Below are 18143 nucleotides of genomic sequence, written 5' to 3'. Positions count from 1 at the left end.
ATTACCTAGCCCTAGCTCAAAGACCTTCAGAGACAGAGAGCTCACCACCTCCCCAAGGTGGCCCTTTCCCTTCGTGAACAACTGTCATTAAAGTTCTTCCTTATACTATGGCCAAAATCCCTGTACCTTTTCTTCTTGGTTTTCTTTCTGCCCTCTGGGCTCTCTCCCACCCTCCTTCCCCAGAATAAATCTGTTCTTTCTTGTATTTGATGGCCCTTTCGTTGAAGATAATTATCATGGTCTCTGTGTTCTCCCTATGGTCTTTGCCCAGCTCTTTCCACAGATCCATGCGTCTATGGCACCATGCCCAGAGCCCCCTCACTACTCCATCTCTGGAAGTGCTCCAATTTGTCTGTATCCTCAAAGTACGGCGCCCACAGTGAACACAGTGCTCCAGATGTGCGAGGAGCACTGAGGGCAGAGAACAGTGGGGCTGTTTCTTCCCTCGCTAGCCTTCTAATCAGATTCTTGGCAGCCAAATCACACGACTGGCTCATCTTGAGCTTACAATCCACTAAAGTCGAGACCTCTTTCACATGAACTCTTGTCACTACTCACACACTCTAACAGGGGCCCCCAAAGGTTTACAAGTAAACAGCAAGAGTCCTCAGGCACCCCGGCCATAGGATCAAACCCTGCCCATCACCCACCCTCGCCCCCCATTCCCCAGTAGGGGTCTGGGCTAAGGCTGGCGTGAGCTTCCTGTGTGCTCCCCTGCTTCCCCCATCCCTTCCCCTCCTGTTGGGCCTGCTCTCCAGCTGTCTCCGTCCTCTTCTCTCCCCCCAGGGATTCCAGGGAAGAGAGGAGGATGGGACACACTGGGAGTGCAGCATCCTCCCCCTAACATCCGACACCCCTCTCCCTCCATGAAAGATGCTCCACAAAACTGGTTCTAGCGCTTCCATGAACTCACTTGTGGCATTTATTAGTAGCCTAGACTTGAGGACATCAAGCCAGAACCCAATGTGTGACTGGGCAAAATTCCCAGCAGGGCAAGGGCAGACAGGAGCAGTGGCTCTCACTTGTTGTCCACCCATTTGAGCTGTTCCTTCCCATTGATGGTCACTGACTTCAGTTGCCCATCCTCCTCAATCTCTATTCGCTCCTGCCCATTCTCCACAATCCGCTTGGTGGTGATCTTCCGCCCATTGATCATCTCCGTGGACGACATCACCGACTTGTAGCCGGAGCTACCTGAACCTGACCCCCCAAAGGAAGTGGAGGAAAAGGTAGCCCTCCCTCCATGACCTAGGGAGTCAAAAGAGGAGAAGGCCTCCATGAAGGCAGGGAATTCTCCGAAGCCAGCGGAAAAGGCTCCCCGCAAACCACGACCTCTGCTGCTTTCCCGATCCCGGTCACTGCTGAAAGGGTTGTCCCAGAAGTCAAAAGAAAATGGATCCATACCACCGAAAAACTCCTTAAAGATGTCTTCGGGATTACGGAAGGTGTAGCCAGAGCTGAAGGGGCTATTGTAGGTGGCTCCCGCCCCGCCGCCGCCAGCCCGCCAGCCATCTGACCCTGACCTGTCGTACATGGACCTCTTCTTGGAGTCGGAGAGAACTTCATAGGCTTCAGACACCTGCTTGAACTTTTTCTCTGCCTCCTCCTTATTGTCCGGATTCTTGTCTGGGTGCCAGCGCAGGGCAAGCTTACGATATGCTTTCTTTATGTCCTCCTGAGAGGCGCTCGACTGTACGCCGAGCACCTCATAGTAGTTTACCATCCGAAAAGGTGGGTAGGGAGCAAGGCTTGAGAGGCTTGGGACTCGGTTGTGGGCGTGGGGTTGATGTAAAGCAGCGGAATTAGCCCAAACAGTCAGATAAATCTGCTGGTACCCCCGGTCCCAGAAATCCTCCCGGTGTCTATTGTCCCCCCCTCAGCTTTCTAAGTATTTACCTTTTCATAGTATCTGCTAAAGAAGGATGTGAATAATGGACTTCGGTGTGGAGGGGGATGGGGGAAGGGAAGGCCACCACCAACTCCTTGGCGGCTGAGGGCCCTAGGAACTCCAGGGGAGCATCTCTGCTGGGAGTTAGGGGAAAGATTATGACATCAATGAAGCCCAGCCAATCAGGGGCTAGGGTTAGTGGGTGCTCTCCTTTTGCAAACCCCTACCCCATTGGGTGGGAGAGTTGAAGCCTCATTGTGGGCCTAATGAACCCTATTTTTGTGTCTTCAATATGAAGACTCAAGGACAGCGGGAGATAGTATGTCTCTGGAGGGACACCAGAAGGCCAGGATTCTGGAAGGCACGGTCCCAGTCTCAGTGAAACAATGTTCGTCTAAGAAATAGTTATATATACTATAAACATATTTAACATGTATAGGAATGCCTGCCATCTAGGGGAGGGGGTGGAAGGAAGGAGGGGAAAATACGGAACAGAAGGGAGTTCAAGGGATAATGTTGTAAAAATTTACCCAGGCATATGTACTGTCAAAAAAATTATAATTATAAAATTAATTTAAAAAATAAAGTATATATAAAAAAAGAAATAGTTGTATATAATTAGGATGTTGGGAGCCAGGATTCCCGAACTGGTTCAGGAGGGAAACTGAGGACCTACCTGTTTAAGGAAGCAGGTGGCTGAGGAGGGGATACTCTACTAAATGGCTTAATTCAGCCAGATCACAAGATTCTGTTACTTGGGGGGAGGGAGGGTTAAGAATGTAGTGGGATAGAATTGTATGATGGATGGAATGAAGCAGGATAGAACAAGAGGGAATATAATGGAATGACACGGATAGAATAGGGGCGTGACATGAGCATAAGATGAAAATGAAATAGAGTGAAAGACAATGAGACAAAAAGAATAGATGAACTGTAATAAAATGGGATGGAATAACAAGGGGTAAGATTAAAAAAAAAACCACTGGTAGGGAGTATGATCCAACTATCTTTTAAAAGAGTTCTTGAAGCTATCTGGCTAAAGCTCCCAACAAGTCTGTGCCCTCTGAGGTTGGATTTCCCATTTTCATGCCCCTCACTCTACAAACTTTATGAAGCAAAGATCCCTTTGGTTTTGAGTTGGACATACCAATGGTTTGTCCTTGCCCTCTCACTACAATCCTCCCAACCTGGATCCCCAGAGCCCCAGGCCAATTCTGCCAGCAAACTCAATCTCATAGGATGAAACAACATTGAAGAAAAAATCCAGGTTCAACCAAAGAGAAAAGAGCTGATAGCTAACTCTGGACCCATCATCCTCGTTTTCTTTTCTCTTTAACAGACTCCTGCACCACAGGTAGAACAATACAGTGGCAAAAACCCCAGATTTGACAACTGAAGATCTGTATCCTAGCTACAGATCCGCCGATTATTAGCCATGCAATCTCAAACGAATCCCTTCTCTGAGCAGCCTCAGTTTCCTTATCTGCAAATGGAAACCATAATTCTTACACTAGCTTCCTCAAAGAGCAGTTATGAGGAATTTAATGACATCATGAATATAGATCTCATTGTAACTGCAAAATATAATATAAATAGGTCAAGTTCACATGCTTGGTGGTCTAGGTTCTGCAACGCCACTACCCAACCCCCAAAGGAGATACCTGGGTTCCCCCTGACTCTTTTGACCAAGGTATGAGAAAATTCCTCCCCTTGGTTTAACATTTTTTCAAAAGGAGCCTTTAAAGGGCACGTGAGGGGGAAGAAAATTACACAGCATAAAAACCATAGACTCTACATAGTGGGAAGAAAGCCCAGAGATATGGTTCCTGGATCTGGGAACATGGGAAAGCCCCTAATCTATCTTAGGTTCAATCTCTTCATCTCAAAACAAAAACAAAAAGGGGGCAAAGAAAATAACATTTGCATTATATATATGATACAGTGGAAGATTTGGAATCAAAGGACTAGGGATCACTTATATCCTGTGGGAACATGAAGCAAGTCACTTCATTTCTTTGGTCTCAGTTTCCTTATCTATAAGGAAATTGGACTAAATCTTCCAGGTCTAAACATGATCCAATGCCACAATATAATTGTGGAAGAAGCACTTTTTAAATAGAAATGTAAATTGCTTTTGTTGTTAAAGATAGAAGGGATATTAGAAAATATCAAATAAACTTTCTCCTTTTACAATGTCCAGGGCCATTTAGTCAGATGAAAAGCCAAGACTCGAACCCAGATCTTTTGGTCCTAAGTTTAGGTCTCTTTCCTCATTATATCACCTTGAATTGAATAATCATGATCTAGAAATGGATTTACCTGCACAATCTGAACATGCTTCTTTGACACCTTTTCTCTACAGTGGATTCACTGATACCTTTGTTCTCAATAGAATCTGGTAAGTCCATATTAAGAACATGATGACATAGGCGGAATGCTGATTGGACACAAGATGACCAAGGTTCTATCTCAAATGGTTCACAAACTGTTAGCCTTGATATCTAGAAAATGGGGATGCTACCTGTTGTGCCTACATGACAAGGTTATTGGGAGGCTTAGTTGGGATAAAGTGCTTGGCAAACCTTAGAGTAATAGTAAACAAAATAATAAATAAATAAATAAAATAACAAACTGTGCCAGTTTATTGTTATTATTAACAGGACTTCCTGAACAGAGCTATATATGAGGGTATGACAACTGGGAATGTAAAGGAGATAGATAACAATTACACTCCTCCAGCAACTAGAACAATTGAGCTTTGTGCCTCGTGAACAAGAGGTAAAATAGGATGCTGCCAGATGACTGGCACCCTAGCAACCTTATACTAGGTGAGTCCTCCAAACCCAATAGTAGCTTCCCTCATGATTGGTTTGGGGGTGTCCCAGAGTTTGTCTTTTCTAGCTATACAACCTAAGCCAGAGTTTGAGATTTTGGCAAATACTATGCAATTCACATGGTACAAATTTGTCTTAAAAGGTTGGTGTGGCTCTGTTCTAAAACAGCTCATTCCACTTTAGTCTAAATATTAGGAAAGTTTCCTTTACATCAAGCCTACAGCTCCAGCTCCTGCCCCAGGGTGGGAGGGGTGGGGTAGAGAGGAGTAGGGGATGAGACAGGGGGCAGGCAGATCAAGCTCAATGCCACAGACAGGTAGAACTCTTCAGATAATTGAAGACAGGTAGCATTATCAGCTCTAGGTCTTCTCCAGACTAAATACTCCCAAGTTCCTTCAACAACAGCTCCTTATATGATACAATTCAAAGCTCTTTGTCATCCTGTCACCCCCTTCTGGATGACTTCAAGCTAATCCAAATTATATATATATATAATATATATATATATATATATATATATATATATATATATATATATATATGTATGTATGTATGTATGTATATATCCTACTTTCCAGCTCTAATCATGCTTGGGATATATAGTGGTTAGGCAAAGGAAGTGAGGAGGAGAGGGGGACAAGGAGCTTCTTTGTATGTCTGCATATAACCCTTTGACTATTTTATCTGTGTCCGACTGCAGATCTTTTTGTCTATCCTATGTCTGTTCTTATACTTGTTTCTTATTATGTGGCTGTCTCTCTGCATGTTTTGAGTCTTACAGTAATAACAATAAGTAATGACTACTGATAACTAGCCATGGTTTAAGGTTTACATGGGAAGGTTTTTTGTCTTTGTGTACATATGTGAATCTGAAACTCGTATACTCCTGAGTAAATTTCACACCGTGTGAATTGTACAGCTAAAAGCTAAAAGTCTGCTTTAAGTTGTATAGCTGGATGCTTTGGCCCCTCTAGCCTGACCTACACAAACACTTTGCCGTTTGTCCATCTGCTTCTGACAGCTTGAGGCAAAAGAGCAACAGCCCAGCCTCCACTCACCCTTAAACAAGCCTGCTGGACAGCTCCCAGGCTCAGGGGACTGATGGGGGAAGGGGGGAGAGACTAGGGGAAAGGAGGGCAAGAAGTGGCTCTAGAGAGGGGATCTTAGCTTTATTTATATCATGGCCATCTTGAGTAGTCTGGTGACTACCCATTTAAATGCATGTATATACATTTTAAATTATTTAAATGCATAAAATATATAGAATCAAATGTATAAAATATATAGAATTATAAAGGAAATTAATCATATTGAAATGTGTTTGGTTTGTTGTTGTTGTTGTTGTTTTTAGCACAAATTCACAGTCTCCTGCTCTAGAAGGTCAGTCCCCAGGCAGCAATGAGGGACCAGTTGGTAAGTGGCCAGAGCTGAGAGAACAGGACAGAATCCCTCCAGCCTTCACCCAACACTACTTCATTGATTCGCTTATTATAAGCTACTTTCCTCTCTTTGCTGTTTGAACTTTTTCTCCATTAAAACTGTTATGTTACACTTGAACAGAAATCCAAGCCTTCACCTCATTATTTTCTCTTATCCAATCCCTTTCAAAGTAAAAATCAACCAGAAGATGGTAAAACTGTGATTAATTGCATTCCTGTTCAACCAGGTAATGCACCAATTTATTCATCATAGAACATTCTTATTAAACCTTAGCTTTAGGAGAAGCCTTGTACTAGGTGCTTGTATAGAGACAGAGAGACATAGCATTTAGATAAAACAAGGAAGGGTCTCTCTCTTCAAGGAACTTAATCTAGTGCGGTGATGACAGCCTTACATAAATATATTACCCAAAATGATACATAATTATCCCTCAAATCTCCCACATCTTTGAACACCCTAACTTCTCATTCCAGTCTCAACCTCCCCCCATCTTTCATCCTCAGTCACCTCATTCTCTTATCCATTTCCTAGATCCTGGCTACTAGTCTTCACCATCTCCCCCAGTTATCTCTCATTTTTATCCCTTTCCAATCTCTCCATGCCCCACTCCAATAACCCTACTCTAGATCTCCCTTCTATCTTGTCTCTGTAAACTGCCCAAGAGACAGAACTGCTACCCTTGATGACATCTGTATAAGCACTTTGTGGTAGTGAAACCACTTTATATTTCTGTTTTTAAACCTTTAATTCTATTTTAGTGTGTTCTCAAGGATTATCTGATGAAATAAGTTTGGTTTTGTAACCCTTTCAGAAAGTCGCTTCCTATCTGAGTTTATGAGAGCAGGAAGTATGAGGAAATAAAAAGAACACCAGACCCTGAGACCAGACACCAAAATATACACTGCTCAGTCTAAAGAAGGGGGAGGGTGTTAGTAAGTGTTTTACAAATAGCTCATTTGATTCTCACTAAAACCTGGGAGGTGGTACTGTTAGTATTTCTTATTTATGGTTGAGGAAACTGAGGCAAATGGGCTAAGTGATTCGCCTCAAGTCACAGGGATAGTAAGTATCTGAAAAAGGATTTGAACTCAGATGTCCCTGACTCCAGGTCCAACAATGGGTGCCCTTGGGTCCCTTCCTACTCTAACAGAAGATTCTAAGAAGTATGGTTCACAAAGAGATAGGTTGCAAATAGTTACTATACATGGGAGAAAGTCTTTTCCCTGAAAACAATGTGTGACTTTGGATGGTTCACTTATTTGCCTGATCTAGGTTTCAGTTTCTCCATGTGGTAAAGTGAGGGAGTCTTGATAATATTATAGCTTTAGTTTCTTTTAATTCTATAGTCCTTACGCGTCTAGTCCAGTGATTCTTGTGTCTGTGTCCTGGCCCCTTTGTGTAATCTGGTGAAATTTAGGAGCAGCTTCTCAGCATTTTAAAATGCATAAAATAAAATATATAGGATTACAACAAAAAGCAATTATACTAAAATATAGTTACCAAAAAAAGCCCTACAAGTTCCTCGACCCTTGTTCTCGTCATTGAGACCAAAAGGAAAGAAACATATGTAAAGTGACTGAGAAAATTACTTCCATCTGCCTGAGGAAAATACAAGCATAGGGTTTCATGGTTTTGTAAATGGAAGTAATAACTCAGAGGGCTAAGAAGGCACTCAACACCTTCCATCAAAACGTGCACTTATAGCAAAGGGCTTTCTTCACAATACCCCAGATACCTCGGGTTTGACAAAGTAGGTAGTATAAGAATTATCATCCCCATTTTACAGATAAAAAATCTGAGGCTCTGAGAGGTACCTTGACCCTTGGTCTCACAACTAATAAGTTGATCCTAGAGGATTTTAGATTTGTGTCTGAAAGGAACCTCAGGGGCCCTTCAGCCCAGTCTTCCCGTTTTATAGATGAGGATCCTGAGGCTAAGTTAGGAGCTTTTAAATGTCTTGCCCTAAGTCTCACTGGCAACAAACATCAGAAACAGGATTTAAACTCAGATTTTATAATTTAAAAGGAAGTGCTCCCTCAAATCCAGTTTTCCTAATTAAGAGGCAGAACTCTAGATTGAAATGTTCTCTAAGAGACACTGAAGACTGAAGGGAAGTCACCAGTAGATAGATAAAACAGTCTTTAAGAACTTGATTTGTCAAAATGGACAGAACTTGGAACCAAATACAATCCAAAAGGTTCGAGTCAAGGTAGCTTAAAAGAATCATTCTAGTAAAGAATTAAGCAGTAATTAATAATCACACTTAAGATAGAAAGGTTATCTAAAATCCCTAGACATTTGTATTTCTTTAACTCCTGCCCTCAATAGACATAAATCTATGGGAAGCTATTTGGATCAGCAGTACTTTTCTTCTGATAGCATTATCCAAATTGCCTCAAAACTCCAGAGGAAGTAAATAGGATCATAAAATCATAGGATTTGTAGTTGGTGATTATCTAATCTAAATCCCTCATTTTACAGATAATGACTCTCAAATTCCAAAGAGACTTAAGTGATTCACTTGATGACTTCCTGAGAGTAAGTAATGAAGCAAGGATTTGAATCCAGATCTTCTGATCCTGAATTCAGTGCTATTTTCACTGTACTACACATGGTCTTTTCTGGTAAACCTCAAACTCTATTTTTATCCTATAAAGTATTATTTTCCAAATACACGTAAAGACAGTTTTCAACATCCATTTTTGTGAGATTCTGTATTCCAAATTTTTATTCCTCCTTGGCTTACCTGCCCTTTCCCCAAGACATCAAGCACTCTGATAAAGGTTATATAAGTGCAATTTTTAAAAACATATTTCTATATTTGTCATGTTGTACAAAAATAAACCCAAAGCTCTTAATACCAATACAGATAACCACAAATACTACATACACCATCCCTGCCCTTCTAATATACTCATCTCTCCCAACCATTCCTGCCTTCTCTAATATACCCATTTCTCCCAGAATCTAGCACAATTCCATGCACACAAGAGGTACTTAGTGAAGAAATATGCCCATGCTTCCACTATATATAATATATATAATATAGTATCCATCATGCTTCCTACAGCAAAGAAACAAGCAAGAGAATAAGTGATGACAGAGATGAAGAATAGTTCAAGGACTTTGTAAAATGTTTTGGTCAAGTAACAGAGTTTATTATTACTCTTCAAGAGGTCCTTGTGAGAACTCTTTCAGAGATAGGCATAGAGACAAATGCGGTACAGTACTTGCTGGATAGAGTTTTGATGGTGATATTGTGCTGAAGTTATTGTGTTGGTGGTAATGGAAAACGGTCATAGTAGATGATGGCAATGTTTGGTGATAATAATGAGGATGGGGAGGATGTCTGGTAATTATTTCAGTGATTAGCAATGATGGTGATGGCTATTGGTAGTGAAGATGATTATCAGTGATAGTTACAATTGTTGGTCATGATGATGGTAAGCAAAATGGTCAGAGTGGTGATGTTTAGTAATTATTGTGATGATGGTTGTTGGTTGTAGCAGTGGGGGTAGCAACAATGATAAGGAGAGAGTGTTGTGGTAACATGGTAATGATAATATTAATAACGATGACTGTAGTTAAGATAATTTTACAGATAATATTGACATCAATCATCTTGATGGTCATGACAATGAGAATGAAGACAAAGATTATTAGAATAAACAAAGTATCAATGATGAAATGATATGGAACACTTGGTTGATGAAGACAGTGATGAGGATGACCAAGAAGATCAGGATGAGGATAAGGGTGATGATTACTAGATGCCCAGCATCTGAAGGGTTAATGGGATGAAGACTGATCAGCAGTGGATGGTATCAACCAAGGTCAGTAGGGGGCAGTGAAGAACTTTGAGAGGCAAAATTCAAATTGTGGCAAATTATTCCACCTGATGTTGCTCCCAATATACACAGAGGAAGAGTCAATGGAACAGAAGGACGCAGAGTGCAGGCCGCCTAAGTTCATGTTCTAAAAACTAGGAAGTCAGTCATGTATGGTGTGAGTCAACACAAAGTTGAGGTCAATCATTGTGAGTTAACATTATAATGTATACATCAGGAAAGTCAATGTCATGTTGTGGTCCACAAATAGCAGTCCATGAATCAAAAGGTGATGGTTCCATTGTCCCTCTGCACTGGTCAGAACAAACCTGGGGTATTGTGATTGGTTCTGTATATCTTATTTTAGGATGAACATTAAGTTGGAAAATGTCCAGGGGATAGTGAAGGTTCTTGAGTTAAAGGAGAACCACCAGAAGAAATCAGGGGTATTGATCTAGAAAAAAGAAGAGTAGCTACTTTCAAATATTTGAAGAATTTTCATGTGGAAATTAGATTACACTAGCCATGATTAGCCTCAGAAGGCAGAACTAGTAGTAGTAGAGAGAGGTTACAAAGAGGAAATTTTGGACGTGGTGGAATTCATTTCAACAAGCCTACTAAGTGCCCACTGTTTGCAAAGTAGCCTAGAAAGAAAAATTTCCCAAGAATTATAACTATCTAAAATATAATGGCTTGGGTCTAAAGAGCTGATAAATCCTTCTTCACTAAAGGTTTATAAGCAAAGGATGAATGAATGACCAACCACCCATTAGATATGTCCTAGAATGGACCCTTTTCCAATTCAATTCAACAAATATTTATTTAAAACCTATTAGGTATTAGAGATACAAAGAAAAAGCCAGAATCCCTGCTTTCAAAGAGCTTAACCTCTATTGGGAAAACAATATGAAAAATATGGAGTAAGTACAGTACATATACTGAATCAGGATTGACCTTCTTAACATGACAGCTAAGATAAGAGATTCCAAGAGGCAGAAATGAGAAAAGACATTTCAGGCATGGGGGCCAGCCTGTTGGGAAAAAAATATGGAGGTAGGAAACAAAGTCAGGTGTGAGGAACAGCAAATAAGCAGGAGAATTTGTGTTTTGTCTTAGAAGCAAGAGGGAACAACTAAAGTTTCTTGAGAGATATAGTCAGGTAAGTACTTCATTTTGGCAATTGTGTGGAGAGTGGATGGGAAAGGGGAGACCATAAAGATTGGAAGACTCAATGGGAAGCAATTATAATGATTCAGGGGAGAGAGGTAATGGTGTCTAAACCAATAGAGTGGCCATGTGAATGAACAAAAGGAGGAGTATGAGAGATACCGTGGAGGTAAAATTGCTAAGCTTTGCAGCTGATTGGATAAGGAAAATGGGGGTAAGGGAGAATGAAGCATCCCTGAGTGACTGCAAGTGTGATTTACACAGAAACTGTGAATTTAGGGAAAGACGTGAGTCTGAAGGAAAGAGAATGAACTTTGCATTGGATTTAAAATGGCTATAGGACATCATCAGGCCTAGCTGATATGGAATTACAGCTCAGAAGACAAATGGGAGCTGGATATATAGACTGAAGAATTATCTGCATAGAGATAATAATTGAATCAATAGGAACTAGTTAAATTACCAAGACAGAGGAGGAAAAAAAAAGAATGCTCAGAAAAACTAGAGTATACCAATGCAAAAATGATTTGTCATGGGAAATGTCCAGCAAAGGTGACTGAGAAAGAATGATCATAAAGTTAGGAGGTAAGCAAGGAGAGCCAAGTTTCAGGGAAGAGAGAATTTTTAGGAAGACGGAATGATCAATGGTATCAATAGCCATTCAATGATCAAGAATAACAATTGAAAAAGAACATACCATCTGGAAAACATTAGTAATCTTGGAGAAACAAGCTTCAGATAAATGACAGGGCTTGAAAAGTGAGTGGGAGCAATAGCCAACCACAATTGCAGAGAACCCATGATAAAACATGCTATCAGCCTCCATCCAGCTAGAGAGGTGATGGACTCTAAGTGCAGATTGAGACATATTTTTTTTTAGTCTAATGCATGAACATGTTTTGCTTAACAGTATAATTTGTAACAAGGACTTTATTTTTTCTTCTTAGAGAAAGGGGAGTCACGAGAGAAAATTCAGAACTGAAAATAAAATTGAATTTAAAAGAGTGGCAGATGAGAAAATAGAAGCAGCAAGCTCTAGGAATTTGGCAATGAAAGGAAAAGAGAGATGTAAGGGGATGGCAGGACTGTGCAGATTGTTTAAGGATGAGAAGATTGGGACATGCTTATAGGGAAAGAGTAGATAGCCTGAAGATCTAAAAGGAAGGAGAGAATAACTGAAAGAGAAATCTCAAAAGAGGAGGAAAAAGGGGATGAGATCAAGGACCAGGATAGAAGGACTAGTCTTGGCAAGGATAAGGACTATCTCTTCCTCCAAGACTGAAATAAAGGAGGAAAGAATGAAGATTTGAGGCACAGTAAAAGGAATGACTGAAAATGGCCTGAATTTTTTCAAAGTAGAATGAGATAAGGTCCTCTGTTGGAAAAGAGGGAAAGATCAGTGTGGGTGACCCAGAGAGAGGAGAAGGTCTGGAAAAGATAACGAGATAATGAGTCAGAGAACAGTTAAAGAATTGCCAGTCAATAGCAAAGGCTTGATGGAGATTATGTAGTAAGAGACCAGTTAGCATGGTTATGGAGCTTCCTATAGCAGCTCATGAGTGGGACTTGAGAAAATGGAGAGAGATGGTAATTCAGGGTTGGAGTTTGGCAAAAGTGAGAGCAGCAAGAGGACAAGAGAAAGAGTCAAGTTGAACTGTTATGATGAATAACATCATTTCAAAGGGAATAAAGTGAAACCAAAACAGAGATAATGAACTAAGAAAACAGGAAAAAGTGAAGTTACTGGATATTACAGTAAAGATGGAGAATAGATTTAGTAGCATTGACACAAGGAAAGATGAAAGGACAAGAGTTTACAATGATTCAGAAATTTCCATTTTGGACTGTTGATATATAAAGGGGGTCAGGGAACACTGAATGGAAGGGAGAATGTAATAACTGTTGAGAGGAAAGCAAGTAGATTCTGTGCAAAAATGAGCTTCAGGCAACTGAGTGGATGCCCATCAGGTGGGGAATGGCTGAATAAGTTATGGTAAATAAATGTTATGAAACATTATTGTTCTATAAGAAATGATTGACAGGATGATATCAGAGAGGTCTGGAAAGATTTACATGAACTCACGCTAAGTGAAAAGAACTTATACACAGCAACAACAAGATTGCACAATGATCAATTCTGATGGACTTGGCTCTTTTCAACAATGAGGTGATTCAGGCCAATTCCAATAGACTTGTGATGGAGAGAAGCATCCCTGAGAGAGGACTGTGGGAACTGAGTGTGGATCACCACTAGTATTCTCACTCTTTTTTTATTGTTTTTGATCTGATTTTTCTTGTGCAGCATGATAGATGTGGAAATATGTATAAAAGAACTACACATGTTTAACATATATTGGATTATGTGCTGTCTAAAGGACAGGGTAGGTAAAAGGAGGGAGGAAAACTTGAAAAACAAGGGTTTTATAAGAGTAAATGTTGGAAACTATCCTTGAAAGTATTTTTGAAAATAAAAAAGCTATTATTATAAAAAAATGAGCTCCAGAACTCCCCAACTTCCTTAATTTAAATTAACAGCAGAAAGCCCCAACACCAGGAACAAAGCTGAATGAAGGCTCTCCAGTTCAGTAGTCCCAAGGCTCAGAGAAATTCCCCAGCCCCCACCTACCTTAACATTTCTAGATTTGAGTTTGCCTCATGGGCTTATCAATGTTAGGTCAAGGGGTATACATTATGGGTTGTGGTTATATAATGACTCCACAGTCCCCTGGTCATGGGAATCCAAATGAGATCCTTTTTATATCTCAACTTGAACTGAATTTCTTTTGAGGGTCAAAGACCTCTTCTCAAATCTCTATCCAAGCCAACATTAACTAAAGAACAAGAATTTAGGCCACCCACATGTTTTGAATTTATCAGATACATATGTAGCATGGGCTCTGGGGCAAATCCTTACTCTCAATGACAGTCTAGATTCCCAGAGGCTGGCTGGCTACTTCTCATCTTAGGGTTCTAAAGACTAACCCTGAGGAGTTGGTTAGGTTTTTTCCCCTAATCACTCTTGCTCATGAATCCCAACATTTTACTTCCCTTGATGATTATCCATTGACATAAATTAGCCAGCCAGACTCAATTAGCTTTTAGATGTTTACTAGGGTGATAGAATAAGAATAGTTGGCTCAAAGCATATCCTCCCTCTTTCACCCTTAAGAAATATAGGATCACACTCCAACAAGTACAGTTAGAGTTCAGGGAGAAATTAACTTACATTTAGAGACCTCATATAAGCCACAGTTCCTGGTGGCTGGAAGTCTCTTTATCCATTTGTGGAGTTTGTGATATTCATCTTGGGTGTGGTTAGTTTTCTGCTAGGTTCCTAGTAGATTCCTAAAGCAGTTTTTCTTCAGCATCTTGAATTTGTGCTTTTCTCCTGAGGCAAATTTTATTCTCAGACACCAACTGCTACAGTGGGGATATGCTAGGAAACCAATGGGAAGCCCAGAACTTTAGAACTTTTGAAGACCCCAAAGTCTTTCTCTGAACAAGGCAGGGACCAGACAAAGACTCTTCTACTCGCCTAAGCAATTCCTTTTCAAGCATTTGGCTAGAATAGCTTCCACCATTAAGTTGACCTATTATTCAAATACCTAGGTTTCTATCTGGTTTGCAATTTTATACAAAATCCACAAAACATGACTAAATCTCTTCATTAGCCATCCTCAATACATTTCCTGTAGTCACTTAATTTTTATCTAATAACTTTCACTCTTTCCACATTGATTAGACTTTTTGTCCCTAGTTCAAAACTTTACATTTTTTGATCAACAGAGATATTCTCACTTGAATAAAGTAGTTTTAAGTAGGATGTGACTACTGATTAATAAAGGAACTCCCACCCTTACACATAGAAATAAATAAGAATGCAAAGAGGTATTATGAAAAAGTAAAGAAAATACCACCCACTTTTAGCTAGCCTCAGACTTGTACTAGCTGTATGACTTTGAACGAAGCACTTAACCTCCATTTTGTCTAAGTTACTCAACTGTAAAACTGGAATCAAAACTCCTCGAGTTGTTATGAGATATTTGTAAAAGTACTTAGTACAATACCTAGCACATAGTAAGTACTCTATATGTGCTTATTTCCTCTCTTCCCCCCTCATCTCAAACATAACTTGCTGAGGAACCTCAAACTCGACTAATCCCAAGCATATCTATCCTCCTGATTTTTCCATCTGGCAATGAATGGCAAAATGAGTCTTACAGTCACCCAGACTGAAACCCTAAGTTTTCTTCTTCAGGAACCAGTTCAACTCATTCCCCTTCCATTATTTACACACAGGAAAATTGAGAAATGTCTCCCACTTTTTCAAAGGTGAACAGTCATGACTAGGTTATGCATTTTGGTTCTGAAAACCTATTTTCTGCTGTTCCCTAATTTTTTTTTTCCATTAAGAGTCCCCATTTAGACTACATAGTGGAGAGAATGTTAGATGGGCTCAGAAAGACTTGAGTTCAAATCCCTCCTCAGCTACTTACTGTCTTCATGACTCTGGTAATGTCACTAAATTTGTATCTACCAGATATAATTCTTCTGTACATATTCTACAAATATCATCCTGCGTAAGAAAAAAATCAGATCAAAAAGAAAAAAAATGAGAAAGAAAACAAAACGAAAGCAACAGCAAAAAAGTAAAAATACTGTATTGTGATCCACACTCAATCTCCACAATCCTCTCTCTAGTTGCAGATGGCTCCCTCCATCACAAGACCATTGGAACTGAATGCTTTGATTTTTTAAGAGAAAAGAAAGATAAATTCCAAAATCTCAATAGACCAGTAAAGCTTGATGTTGAAATGGTTTGTGAATACTTAGAGAAAAAAGCTGGAGTTTAGATAGAGCTACATCATGGAAAGAGCATTCATTTTGAGATCTGAGGGTCTTCCTCTGACATTATCTGTATGACTTTGGGTTCGTACATTGACCTCTCATGGACTTCAGTTTCCTCATCTATAAAATTGGGGCATTGTACTAAAAGGTCTCAAGGTTCCCTTCCTCTTCTAAATCTATAATTCTCAGATCTGATCTGGTGAAAGCTTTGGGAGAGAGGGATGTTAATACAAAAGAATCATGACAGATTACACGCTTCCCATTTTGACAGGGTTATTAGACTGGTAGTTCAGGACAATGTTATAGATACTAACTGGTGGCAACCAAACAAATTCTCCTATGATAGCTTTATAGGCAAGATGTAGGATTTGGGGTTGGAAATTAAATTGATTCCCATCCACAGGCTGAGATAACTATACCCAAAGAATGATGATAAACATCTTTGAGTAGTAGGGTATATATACACCTTTGTCTCTGATCCTAGAACATTTAACATTTTAGCCAATGATGAAGGCAGGCTATTAACTTACAGAACCACACAAATTTGAAAGTGATAGTTAATAATACCGCCTGATGACAGAGCCAAGCTCCAAAAAAGAAAAGCTACTAACAGGTTGGAACAATAGTTTAAACTTAAGGTGGATTTAATAGGGATAAATGTAAATTCCTGAACTTGGACTAGATGGTCAGTAAAGTTCCTTTCACCCTAAATGTATGAGCCCATGGTCTAATATATGGAGTTTTATGGCTCAGTTCCAGGTACCATTCTTCAAGAGTGACATTAACAAAACAAAAAAATGTTCAGCAGAAAAGTTCCGGGAGTGAGGAAACTCTAAACCGTAAGAATTACTAAAGGAGTTAAGAATGTTATCCTAAAAAGAGAATACTTACAATTGATAGCTATTTTCTGATTTATGAAAGATTGTTATGATGAAGAGGAAGCAAACTCCTTCTGAGTGACTCCAGAAAAGAGACCTAAGGGCAAGGCAGAAGTTAAAGAATGGTAGATCTGAGTCCAATAAAGAAAGGAATTTCTAATAACTGGTAGGTTATAAGTAGATAGGTAATAAGCTCCTCATCCCTGTCAGTGCTCAAACAAGGGCTAGATGACTACTTATGGGAGGTGAAACTTATATCAAACAGGACACTGACAGCACATCCTACTGTAATGGTAATCAAAGACTATTCAATCAAGCATGGACTTTTGAGGTTATCTAGTCAAACTACCTCATTTTTTAAAATAATATTACATGCAACAATAATTTTAAAGGTTTGTTTCAAATTCTATCCCTTCAATTCCTCCCCTCCCTGAGATGATAAAGCAATCTACATGGGCAATCATGTAAAACATTTCCAAAAAGAAAGGAAGAGAGAGAGAAGAAAAGAGAGAGAGAAAAAAAGGAAAGAGAAAGAAGGAAAAAAAGAAAGGAAGAAAGGGAGGAAGGAAGGAAAGAAAAAAGAAAAGGAAGGAAGGAAGAAGGAAAGAAGACAGAAGAAAGGAAAGAAAGAAAATGAAGGAAGAGAAAGAAAATGTCAGTACCATCAGCTCTTTCTTTGGAGGCAGATAATATTTTTTTATCATGAATCCTTTGGGACCATCTTGGACCATAATGTTGCTGAAAATAACTGCCATTCAGTTCTCCATTGAATGATACCACTTTTACTGTATACAACATTCTCTAGTTCTGTTCACTTCATTATGCATCAATTCATATAAATCTTTCCAGTCTATACTAAAACCGTCCTGCTTGTCATTTCTTATGCACAAGGATATTCTATTGCAAACATATATTTAGACACTCCCTCAATGATGGGCATTCTTTCGATTTCTAATTCTTTGACACAAAAAGAAACTGCCACAAACATTTTTGCACATTTTTTCCCTTTTCTATGATCTCTTTGAGGCACAGATATAGCAGTAGCAATGCTGGATCAAAAAGTATGCACAGTTCAATAGCCCTTTGGGCATCATTGCAATTGCTCTGCAGAATGCCCTCATTTTTTACAGATGGAGAAGCAGTCCCAGAGAAGTGACTGGCCCAACATCACCAAAGGCAATGCTTGGCTGTAGTTCTCCTGATTCTGGTGCCTTTTGTTGGGTCACTGCCTCTTAACATACTATTAGTCTGAAGTAACTGT

General features: G+C 39.7%; 1 protein-coding gene and 1 long non-coding RNA gene across 2 annotated transcripts in view; both read right to left on the bottom strand.

The window, feature by feature from the left end:
- LOC141555754 (uncharacterized) overlaps positions 1–18143 on the bottom strand; it is a 148379-nt gene that overhangs the window by 94524 nt on the left and 35712 nt on the right. The gene's annotated exons all lie outside the window — the stretch shown is intronic.
- On the bottom strand, positions 891–2008 carry DNAJB8 (DnaJ heat shock protein family (Hsp40) member B8). The gene has a single exon (XM_074283753.1). It carries the CDS (start codon positions 1721–1723, stop codon positions 1019–1021), a length of 705 nt encoding a protein of 234 aa, XP_074139854.1. The 5' UTR covers positions 1724–2008; the 3' UTR covers positions 891–1018.

The sequence above is a fragment of the Sminthopsis crassicaudata genome, chromosome 1 (genome assembly GCF_048593235.1).
Source record: "Sminthopsis crassicaudata isolate SCR6 chromosome 1, ASM4859323v1, whole genome shotgun sequence".
Classification (NCBI taxonomy): domain Eukaryota; kingdom Metazoa; phylum Chordata; class Mammalia; order Dasyuromorphia; family Dasyuridae; genus Sminthopsis; species Sminthopsis crassicaudata.
This window is presented reverse-complemented; position numbering and strand designations above follow the sequence as displayed.

Coding starts and splice junctions, on each gene's coding strand:
- DNAJB8 (XM_074283753.1), bottom strand. CDS start 1,723: ATGGTAAACTACTATGAGGTGCTCGGCGTACAGTCGAGCGCCTCTCAG.